General features: G+C 40.7%; 1 protein-coding gene across 1 annotated transcript in view; it reads right to left on the bottom strand.

Annotated features, from left to right (window-relative positions):
- The window catches only part of LOC124712236, a 53284-nt gene extending 41015 nt beyond the window's left edge, over positions 1 to 12269 (bottom strand). Inside the window, exons 1-3 of the mRNA XM_047242530.1 lie at positions 12255 to 12269; positions 8471 to 8653; positions 7049 to 7244 (exon numbers count right to left, since the gene is read on the bottom strand). Coding sequence (XP_047098486.1) covers positions 7049 to 7244; positions 8471 to 8653; positions 12255 to 12269 — 394 coding nt within the window. The remainder of the gene's footprint in view (positions 1 to 7048; positions 7245 to 8470; positions 8654 to 12254) is intronic.
- Positions 12270 to 12648: the final 379 nt, after the last annotated feature.

Below are 12648 nucleotides of genomic sequence, written 5' to 3'. Positions count from 1 at the left end.
AAACTGCTCATATAGTGGAAGAAATTAAAAAACTTTGAACGTAAAATGTTTATAGTAAGCGTTATATCTACCATATTTTGTGTTTGAGTTCTTTTTTGTTATCTTTCCTAGTCGCTGTATTGACTGTCTGACGTGTGGGGTTGGTCTTCTATTCTCTTATTCTGCGCTACAGATTAATCTGAGATGTACCCTTTACCCTGTGGCTCCTGCAAGATACAATTTCCAACCCCACACTACTACAGAAGTCAGACAGACGCTCCTAACGTTCTAAAGAGAAATGCCTGAACAACTTCAGCAATAAATATCTTCTGGAGTCGTCTGCTGTAAGGAAATGACACAAAAATTTTCAAAATTTTTTATGTAACTACTGGGATACTTGGGTACTGGAGTAGTGCTAGTTATTGTAAGAAAAACATGAAACTAACGAAAGTTATTATTTATTTTGCAAAAATTCTGAGAAATCACAATGGCACTATTAGTTATGAATTGAACAATTTATATCCTGATTCTTTTCGGAATGTGAAGTTACCTCTCAAGGATAGGATTCGTTAATGAAATTTCTATGCAAAGTTTAAGATGGTTGTTGACTTGGCAGAATGGCTGAGAGGCGCACCTACTCAACTTGAATAATTATCCTTTAGAATGTTGCTAGGTACGGTCAAGGCGATCGCGTGTGAAATGCAGTGAAGTGTACTGCTGTGGAAGACATATGAGGCTCACAATAGCTGTAGTGCACAATACCGTAAGCTGCGATGACTGCTGTCTGCGCCGCTTGCTGCTGACAAATAAGATAGCTCTCGTTCTATCTGGATTGACCTTCACCAATCAAACTCTCCCTATGCCTTGCTGAAGTCAAGGATTCATAATCACCCTAGTCTAACTATTGGCGTGGTACAGAGGTCAGATAACCAGTCCACTGCGATGCCACTCAAAATTCGCTCACAGGTGTTTAACTATAACTCTGTCCGTTCACAGCACACAATAAGTGTGTCGGCCAACACAGTGAACAACGCTTAATCGCAAGGACTCAATATAGAGTAGCACTTCGATTCGCTCTCGACACAGGTGCTCTCCCAGTGAAATACTGAGGAGAGACTTGTTCCTCGCTCCAAGAGCGACAACGCAACGGCCTCTCCACACCAGACGTGAAGGGGTATATCTTTCGGTCTCTTCCATCATTCCTTCAGCTCAAGGCGCCAGAAATATCGTCTGCCAGTCAGCATTGCTCTTCTAAAACGGGAGAATGACGTTTCGTTTAAGGCGACCAATCCAGAAACCTGTAGCGTCGGCGTTTGGCGTTTGCTGTCTCCCTGTGAAAATCTCTGAAACTGCATGCTGTGTGTAAAGAATGCGTAGGCTGGCCGCTCCCACACAATGTAGCAGAATTTTCTTTTAAGCCAAACATGGGGTTGTTCCCTCCTTTCACTCAGGCCCACGCTGTCCGCTACACGGGCGGTCACCGGCCGACGTAGGATGGGTCGTCCCCTGAAGGAACCGGCGTCCCGTTGTGCGGTTTCTCTCCCGAACTAAAAGCTTCTGTAACCGTCGTGTCTGGAATGTATGTGTGTACGCCAGCCTCGAGTATTTCAATCACGGTGCGCTTACTTGTTAATTGCATATCGTTTACATGAATTCATACAACACTGACTTTATCTTACCGAGTTTGGGTTCGAATGAAGCGTGTTGATGTGCGGAATATGATTGTGAGGGCGGAATATGTAAGCAGTGTAGGTCAGGAGACCACAACGTTTTACAACTGCTTCCACATAGATGTCTGTGAGTTGGTCTGCGTCTTACCAGCGTAGCTGAGACATGCAGAGGCAACTCTCTCTCATCAGTGGACCACTGCTTGTATCTGGCAGTGGCAGGTAAGGATTACAGTTGACGCTGCACAATATGTGTACTGTATGCATGTCTGTGATGAAAGAACATGAGAGATCGCAGTATTTATACTTTGACAAAAACGTGACGATAAATTATATTTAATAACGAGACATAGGTGGAAAGATGTGAACCAACACATGAGCAAGATGTACAGTGGAGGTTGCATAATTTTTTTTTTTTTTTTACTGCAGCCTGAGACATTTTTAATGCTATACTCTGACTTGTTGGAATGAGGAGGGGGAGGGGAGTGTAAAGTACGTAACTAACTTGTTCGTAAATATTGGAACTTACGCACAATTTTTACACATCATTTAATATTATGTAACTTGTATGTGACTTTCTAGGAAATAATGGATATTTTTTTAATTTCAAGTGGAAGTTATGTAATTTTTACTGCATATCAGAAGCTGGTGTCATTTTTTTTACATCATGGATCGACTGGATGGAGATAGGAGGAGGGGGGTGGTAAATGCATGTCAGGAATAATGTAATCTGACACAATTTCTACACATCGTTTTAATACTGTGCTGTGTTAGTTGTAGACAGAGGGGACGGGATGTGTAATATAAAGCACAATTTGCTAGTTTCAGTCATCTTAGATTTTTAATACTGCGCTATGATTGGCTGGGGATAAGAAGGGAGAGGGGCGTGACTTGATGCAATGTCGAAAATAAACTAATTTGATACCATTTTTACGCATAATTTTGATACTATGCACGGACTGGTTGCCGTTTTTTTTTTTCTTTTTTTTTTAATTTTCCATCCACAATTAGGCTATTCCTCTACGTTTGGATGTTTAGTACTGCATTTAACGGGCTAAAGTTTGGGGAGAGGAGGGATTTTAATTACCTATTTATACAGTTGAGCTATTGCCTAATGCTGCATGCTGACTGGTTGGTGATAGAGAGAAGGGAGCATGGAATATAAAGCATAAAATTGGTCTGTTTTCATTATCTTTAATACTGCACATACTTCTAAACATATGGAGGGGAATGGGATAGTGTTTCAGATTTTCCATTAATAGAATTGATCTATTTCTGCCATCTTGGAATTTTTAATATTCCATTATAATTGGCTGGGGATCACTGCACTGTAATTGGTTGGAGATAGGGACATTGGACGGTATTTTTAATTTTTGGCTAACATAATTGGGCTATTTCCACCATCTTTGATATTTCATTGGTTATTTTACTTTTAATACTGCGCTATGATCGGCTGGAGATAAGCAGGAGGCATTGATCCTCATTGATAAGGACGATGGTCTCAACGATTAGGATCATGATATCTTGTCTTCAAGATCATCTACGACGTCATGCATGATCTTGAGGACCATGGGATGATCTTGACAACGTTTAAGGTCAGAGTGGGCCAGAATGCTCATGTAGTTGAATTCTAAAAATTCTAGGTGGGTTAGAACATATGAGGATATACTGCTATTAAACTATGAAATGCAGAGTTGCATTCGAAAAGCTTAGAATCTGTGTTCACTGACTAGCAAAAAGGAGCCCCTTCGGTCACCGGCGTAATTCATAAAAATAACGAAGGCTGCAGAACCACTGTAGGTAGATTACAACTAGTAATGAAGAAACACATCTGTAATATCAGTAAAAGAAATTCAAGAATGTCCAGTGATATCGATCACTTTCAGATGTAGTCAAACAAAATTACTTCGTAAAAAGCTGATTAATACAGAACGAAAAGTGCATAATTTGATAGCGATAGGTAACTCCCATAATGGGGTAACGAGTAGTGTTCAGGTTCAACACCAGTTGACAATGGGATCATTACATAGAGATCGCAAGCATCAATTCAACGAGACTGGGTAGCGTTTTCTCTTCATCATATGAGCAACACCAGATGAGACTAACCTGGATGGCAGAGTGAAGATTTGAACATCACATGTCCTGAATAGGAGTCCCGTGGTTTAAACTCTATGTAGCACTGCTTGGTCCTCGAGATGACATGGTGGCTATAAAGGGCTGGATGATGAGATATTTTGTGTGACTTTTACACCACAGAAGAATTTCAGCACCAATTGTGGAATGATTTAGATTTTCGTCTAAAAATCTGGACACGATAATATCGTTCTAATACATATATATATATATATATATATATATATATATATATATATATATATATATATTAGAACGATATTATCGTTATATATATATATATATATATATATATATATATCGTGTCCAGATTTTTAGACGAAAATCTAAATCATCCACTACTGGATATATATATATATATATATATATATATATATATATATATATATATAAAACACTGAAGTGTGGGCATATTTCTGAATCCAGACAAGACGGTATCTACAACTGGTACATGGAGCAACCTACGAAAATCCTATCCTCAAAATTTAGTCTTTGTAGCATCTCATCAACTTCATACTTGTAGAAAGTGGATTATGTCAACTATTTACAAACTACGTATGGACTATGTCTAGTGTTAACGTGTCTCTCAGTATCAACTCCCCTACTTACTATATACTAAGCAATGAACCTAATATTCTTTAATACCCAACAGAAACTTCGGTTTCACTGCCTCCATGACGGAAATTTAAGTGAAGAGTTTCGCATTGGAAAGTGTGTCAAATACTAGAAAACGCAAATCGTAATAGATTAGTACGTTGTCTTCGTACTCAAGAAAACGTGTCACTTCCTAAATTAAGTGGATAAACACTGAGGTTATTTCACTGCGTACATCACTTTTTTTCTCCATATGACATGTAGGCAGTGTAAGAGGTTGTGCTGGAGTTCCAATGAAACATTCTGCACTCATGTCGTGTCTGAAGATAATAATTTCTGCACTCAAACACCATGCACACGTTTAGAAAAACTTTTTTGTTGTTATTCTTATAGACATTTTATTTCTTGTCCCACATAGATTAATAAATCATACAAAATGTATAAAAATCAACAGAAAATATATACATACAACTTCAGTAGTTATTAAGACAAACACAGTTGTATAAAGCAGTACGAAGTGAGAAACATTATTTTACTGTGTTTAACAACAAAAATAACTTGCACAAGGACTCTATGTCAGCGACTGCTGTTTATAACAACAGGATGAAGATGGAGCTACAAGATCAGCAGCTTATCTCATGGTTAAATAGGAATAAATATGAAAATGGTTCTGTGAAGAAAATTAGAGAGCCTAGAGGTACGCGGCACTTTGAACTTGGACGTTTCAGAACGCATGGTACGACGTGCCTTCGCCAAATCCAGCGCCGTAGCCTGCAAAAAAAAATTAAAACGTCAGAAATTGAAAAGTACAACTGCATCGCAGATATTAACCTCTGTGACAGACGAGGCAAATTCCAGTTATTTGCACAGGAATTAATTCATTAAAACAAGCCAAGCATAAGGTAGGAGACGAGGTACTGCCGGAATTAAAGCTGTGAGGACGGGTCCTGAGTCGTGTTTGGGTAACTCATTTGGTAGAGCACTTGATCGCGAAAGGCGAAGGCCTCCAGTTCGAGTCTCAGTCCGGCACACAGTTTTAATCTGCCAGGAAGTTTCATATCAGCAATCACTCCGCTGCAGAGTGAAAATTTCATTCAGAAGCCAAGCATACTTTTTTATGACTTGTAAACCAGAATCAAATTTTATCCTGTATGCATGAAAAGTTGTTAAAAAATTTGGATGAAAAAAGAAAAATTAATTGAACACTACAGGGATGAAGATTAGTTCAACATCAGAATAATTTGAAGTAGAAGAGCCTATTGTCACATTTTCCATACGGGTGGAAGCATGAAATCGGAAAAATTACAAAACTTCAGTGGACCTACTGAATGTCCTCGATGAGGTAAATAGTGAAAATGAACAGAACTGTAATGTAAGTGTAACGGGAACATAAACTAAAGGTAAGCCTAAATTACACAGCCAAATTTGATTAAAACGCAGATCCTTCAGAAGCTTAGTTAAGTGTAATGAAGGGCCTATTTCGCATGTAATCTAGATTAAGGCTAAATAAAATAAAACTGTAAATGGTGAAGTTTATAAAAGGAGAACACAAATCCGTCAAACTACAACATATGAAAGGCGCAGTAGAAGAACTGGAACAGTTCTGTTAGCTACGCAGCAGAACAAAACAATATGATCGAGCAAATAAGAATACTTACTTCAAGAAGATTATTCTGCTAGCATAAAATACTTCTTCTTCACGTTTATTCACGACGTAGTTGTAGCTTTGCTGCTATTTCATGGCACCGCTACCCGAGGTAACTTTTACTCAGACAGTTCTTGTAACATCTTTCCGATGATATTTCCTTACAAAAGTTGTTAACCATTGTTTTATAGTGATTGGTGCCGATAGTAAGTTACAGTCTGATGATCCCCTTGTAAAGTGAAATTCGTTTAATAAGACTATTAAATAATGTGGTCTTATTCTAAGTTTCCTTCCAGATTGTACATTTAACTTATTTATTCTCAGTTGAACAATATATTTGATGATATAGTACGGTAACACCCGTGTCAGAAGCATCAGTCGTTTGTGACACAAATGGTATCGTTTTGAATTAAGACTAACCATTTACCATTGTCTTCAATTCGAATCTAATGATGGCTGTATGCCGAAACATGCTACGTGATGGGAATTAAATTAAACAAAGGTGTGACCTGGACGGATATTGTGATAACGAGCACAAATACTGTCCATGTACACATATATGGAGTTTATTTCATTTATTGGCTACATCGCTATAGCATATTCACGTGTCTCTTTATGGTGAATACATAAATCATGACGTTATTAATGAGAAACCAGACGGTCAAAAAAGGTTCAAATGGCTCTGAGCACTATAAGACTTAACATCTGAGGTCATCAGTCCCCTAGACTTAGAACTATTCAAACCTAACTAACCTAAGGACGTACACATATTTATGCCCGAGGCAGGATTCGAACCTGCGACCGTAGCGGTCGCGCGCTTCCAGACAGTCAAGATCCCTAACTTTGTTAACACAGAAAACAAGACGTGTAATTAAACAGTTATTCAGATACTGTGTAGCAAACAACAGTATGTGTATAGAACTCAAATAACTGGTGACACTGACGCAAAATAATGAACAGCGTCCTTGTCCTATTGAGTCGTGAAAGTACCATCCAACCTGGTGCAAAGTATGTTATTGGAATTGCTTACCATGGTGAGAGTGGTGCACGACGGGGTGGAAGCCGGACTTGTCGGCGTGGTACTTGACGGTGCGCACGCTGCCGTCCGCCTCCTTGAGCGAGTACTCGCCCGTCACGACGTCTCCGTCGCGGTGCTCCTTCTGGGAGTGGTGGTCCCCTGTGTGCCCGTCAGACACCCCGTACTCGAACTCGTACTTCGGGTATGCCTGGATTTACAGAGAAAACCTTAATACTAGTCTGACACGAGCTGCATAGAAAAATTAACTCCCACCTCTTTCGATTTCAAATACAGCGAGAAACAGAGTTCACAATAACTGCGGGTTCAGAAAGACTCGAACTGAAAATTGTGTTGGCCTCAGATGATGAAAATTCCAGCCGATGTGAATCCTAGGTTCTCCACCCGTCTGACCTCCGCATGAGCCAGAGAGAACTGATCAAAAGGAAAGAGCGGCGCCAACCTTAGCCGAGTGTTACTGTCATATCCTTGGGGGCAAATCGGAAGGTGCTACTAACCTGAAACGTATACATGCGGAAGGTCTGTGGAATTGATACACGATCATGCAGTCTTGGTGAGTGCAGCACAACCAATGAGTGAGGCTGATGGTGGCCCAGGGAAGAACCTCGGCGAAGACGCTAGAGCAGGGCGCACGTATTCCTCAACATGGTTTGCTTTCTAGTACCGGTAGCTGATTACTGATTACAGATAGAACGGCTAAGTGTATTTCAAGCGAGAGTCCTTGGGAAGTATAATGAATCTGAGACCATACGACCCCAAATGACTGAGGAAAACAGTTTCAGTGACATCCACAAGGAGTAAGCACGCGAATTAAGGTTTCCCTTAGTGATAAGACATTAATTTTGATGGACTAACGTAGGAGTAAGTTAGGCTTTGCGGCGTGATGCGAGCCAGTTATAAAGGGGAATAAACACGTATGCTTAAGTATTTTGCAATGGATAACTAGCAAAGGCATCCTACTACCCTTTAAGCGTATTAGTTGGCTTTTCTAGAATGCCAGGGAGCGATACTACGCAATGAACTTTGTTTCGGTGTGAGCAACAGGGGCCAGGGACCACCGTTGTTTTGTCCCCCAGGTTAAATCAAACTAAATAAAATAAAAATACATTTTCTAAGTTGTTGGTAGCTTTGGTCTCTCATTATTTCTGTGTTTATCCGTGGTGCATCACAGTACAGGAACATTCCTGACCAATATCTAAGTAGAGGATCGTACGTCAAAGGTAGTGAACGGTCCCATTAACTGTGATTTTCATGTAAACTGAAAGACTGTTTATTCATATTTATTAATCGCCAGTAAGACACTAAGAGGACACGAGGACGCACTTAATGAGATTAGTGGGAGATAGTCACTCTTCTATCAACAGAATCGTTTAGAGAAGCGCCGTGGAGTACCGCCATCACAAACTACATTCTTACCACGTAGTCCACACTGTGTCCTCCGTGTCCGTGTCCGTATCCCCCGTAACCGGCGTGTCCCACAGTGACTGGGTGCGCGGGACCCACCACGGGACCCGTCTGGTGGGCGTAGGAGTGGGCGTGGCCGCACAGCGCCTGCTGGCACTTTGCAGCAATCCCCAACAGCAACAGTGCTGCCAATATCTGAAGACAGGTAATGAAGTAAATTTGTACACAAATTAGCGGCTTCGTATATGAAGGAAAGTATCATACATCTATCAAGTGTACAATCATTTCCTGACTGACTAGTAACATATGAGAAAAACCGAAATGACATACCACCAATCACCTTTTGTAATTATTTATTTCTAGACTCATTCTGAAACCAGACTTTCTTTCCGTCTGATAATACTAATTTTTACCCCCAAAATAGTTCTGGTTACACACGAAATTGTGTCCCAACAAATTCAGAAACCTAATAACCAGCATTATAGATGACGATACAGCTCTTTGGCAATCAGCTGGAATGAAGAGCTGTAACAGTGACTCGTAACTACGTTGTCTGAAATTTATTTAGTAACAGGCTTTCAAACATCCACTCCAGAAATGAACAATGCATAGACTGGTGATCTGCTACTCAGATTTATAAAACAAACAGTTAATAAGTAAACTGTCCTTCAACCACAGAAGACCTACGACGTCGTTTTAGATCTCATTTGGTGAGCAGTTTGCAAAGTAAACAAAACAAAACGAAAAATACAGTGAACTGCTAATGATTAAACACAAAGTCGGACATGAATGGGTATCTCAATTCACGTTTTAAATGATTTTCCCAGATTCTTACTAAATGAACACGTTTTCGGAGCCAATGTATTGGTATCTGTATTCTGTCAGCCACTTATCGATTTTTGACACTTTCCCCAAAATATTTCCCTGCTGAACTTTGGCACAATTTGTTATTACTCTTCTTCATTAGTTTTCTATGACTGAGTGCCATTAAATTTACACATGCCTTCGCTGTTGATGCACATTAAAAACTGCAGAAATGTTTCGGTGAATATTTTTTTCCTAGACCCCTCATTAAAATATTTTGCATTATTTACGTAATTCAGACCACAATATTGTCATGTAGCCTCCTCTACGCGCTTTCTCATCGATATCTAACAAACGAAACTCTGTAAACCATCTGATTTAAAATATCCGGACACCTGTTAGAGGACACTGAGATGGGAGTGTCACTCCTTTATGACTGCTTGTCCTGTGCTGGGGACCCTTTCAGTGAAGTGGCAGAACATTCCTCCTCACGAGTCGAAACCAGAGAAGGTAGTGTTACTGGACGCTGTGGGCTGCTCAGAAGTCGATATCCTAAATCCCGAAATTATTCCTCTCTGGGCAGGTCAGATCGTTTCAGCAATGTAATTGTCCACAAACCATCGCCCCACAGCTTCCTCTGCATAACAGCGTGCATTCTCATGCTGGTACAAACAGTCAGCGTCTTCGAACTGTTCCACTACTGTAGGCGGTGTAAAACTTTTCCTTACCTTCCTCAATTAGAGTTTCCTTAAGCGCAATAAGGGGGACACACGCCAACTTCGGAAAACACTCTCATACGGTAACACCACCTCTTTCGAACTTAACTGTTGAGACTACACACGATAGCAGGTAGTGTTCTCTGGCAATCGTCAAACCCAGACCATTCCGTCTAACTGCCAGAGGGTATAGCCTGATCAAGTTACCAGCGGCGTCGCCCTTTACGTCATTTCAATTGCCGTTTAGCACTGACTAAGGCAGGAATAGTTGGCTTATGAGGAGCTGCTCGACCATTCCGCTCCACGCAGTGTCACTTTGCTGGCTGGACTGATGGTAGCATTTTGTAACTCACGACTGATTCCCTCCACCGGTTTGAGGCGATTTTGTACAGCCACCCTCCACAGTGCTCGACATTGGGACATTGTTTTGGTTGTGGTGGTAGTAGTTTTCAGTCGGAAGACTGTTTTGATGCTGCTCTAACGCTACCCTATCTTAGGCAGCGTACAATCATTTAAAACTCCTTACTGTATTCATGCCTTGTTCTCCCTCTACAACTTTCATCTCCCTCCTTTCCTCACACTTCCTTCCGTTTCAAATTGACGATTGCTTCATGCCTCAGGGTGTAACCATTTAACCTATCTCTTCTTTTAGTCGAGTTTAGCCATAAATATCTTTTTCCCCCAGTTAGATGTACTACCTCCTCATTAGTTATCTGATCTACCAGTCCAATCTACAACACTTTTGTGTAGCATTACATTTCAAAACCTTCTGTTTTATTCTTATCTGAAGAGTGTATCGTGCATGTTTCACTTCCTGTAAGATTTTCTCCAGAGAAACAGCTCCGGAAAAGATTTTCTAACAATTAAATATATAATCACTATCAACAAAGAAACGCGTTTCTTAGTATTGCCAGATTGCACTTTATATCTTCTCTTTTTTGTTCATCATCAGTTATTTTACTTTTCTTCTAATTTTGTGTCTCATTTCCTAGTCTATATCCCTCAGCATCACCTGATTTAAATCAACTACAGTCTATTACTCCTGTTTTATTTGTTTTGTTACTCATAACCTCATTTCATGACACTACCCATTCCGTTCAACTGCCCTTCCAAGTGTTTGCCCGTCTCCGAGAGAATTACAATGTCATCAGCAAACCTCAAAACTTTCATTTATTCTCCTTGTACTTTAATGCCCTTCCCATACTTTGCCATATTTCCTTATTTGTTTGCTTGGTGTGCAAACTGAATAACACCGGGCATAGTCCACAAAGCTACCTCGTTCTCTCTCAGCCACTGTTTCCATATAGCGTCTTTCGATTGCAGTCTCGTTTCTGAGCAAGTTCTATATAAACTTTCGCTCCCTGTATTGTATCCCTGCTGCCTTCATAATTCATTCCAGTCAACATTGACGAAAGGTTTTGCTAAATCTATAGATGCTATAAGCTTAGGTCCGCCTTTCTTTATACTATTGTAAGATAAGACGTAGAATCAGCATTGTCTCGCGTATTCCTAAATTTCTCCAGTACACAATCTCATCTCTTCCAAGGTCGCCTTCTACCAGGCTTCCCATTCTTCCCTAAATAACTCGTTTCAGTATTTTGCAACAGTGACTTAGCAAACTGATGTGTCAGTAATATTCACACTTGTCACCATCTGGAATTATTACATTCTTCTTAACCTGTCTCATATTTGTTGCACACAGTGGAATAGTTTTGTCGTTACTGACTCTCCCAAGAATGCCCTATCAAACTGTTCTCGCAGTATCATATATTCATTCGCGATTGAATATTTCTCTTGAGTAAGGGCTACCGGGAAATGGTTATAGCTGTAACCTCCACCCTACTACGAATGAACGGTCCATGACTGCGTTATCTATGGACGTTTTAAAAATTTCTTAATCGACCAGAATACCACAGTCTACAATTCTTAAATGAGGATATCTTAAATGGTGAATACAGAGTGTGTAAGACTGTTTCATGTAGTCCTATTTAGCGTGTCCTTCATTTCTAATATCTACGTCGTCAACGCTAATCTTCCTTCCTTCCTGTCTTATCACTTTCTTGCCGAGTATTAGGTTGTGCAGATGCATGTACGATTATCATAAATTCTTGCGAAAATATTAGGCCACAACAAGTTCCTGATGCAATAGTAGGATACAATCGAATATTTCTCTTGAGAAATAGCATTAAGACAAACTACAAATGAGTCAAGTCAATAACTGAGTCGCCAAGTGATATGAAGCTGAAGAATATCTCAAAGCTAACATTCCAGCTCACCTGCCCACGGATCATGTCTGCTTGTGAGTTCAGGTACTTGTCGCACACTTAAGGTGTAACTGGTGCCACTACTGTCGATCGGTGTCCATTTATACGGGCGGTGCTACAGTGCCGTGGGTAAGCCCCTGAAAAAGTCTGCTCCCGCTTCTTGCTCCACCCCCGCTGGCGCCAAACCGTTTCCTGCCACGAGTTGCCGTGTAGGCCCAGGCAAACGGGAGCGGCGAAAGCCCGGGTCCCCGTGGCGGCCAGATCGTCCGCCCGCATGGCACGCGATTCGGCCCGGCTCTGAGACGCAGTGACCGCGGCCCAGGGCAGTTTCAAAACTCGTCACGGGCGTGCACATATCGGAACACCCGCCGCTGCTACGTGCAGCTATGCTGTGAACTACTTTCTT

Source organism: Schistocerca piceifrons, chromosome 8 (genome assembly GCF_021461385.2).
Source record: "Schistocerca piceifrons isolate TAMUIC-IGC-003096 chromosome 8, iqSchPice1.1, whole genome shotgun sequence".
Classification (NCBI taxonomy): Eukaryota; Metazoa; Arthropoda; class Insecta; order Orthoptera; family Acrididae; genus Schistocerca; species Schistocerca piceifrons.
The sequence above is the reverse complement of the archived record's forward strand: the minus strand, read 5'-3'. Positions and strand labels throughout refer to the sequence as shown.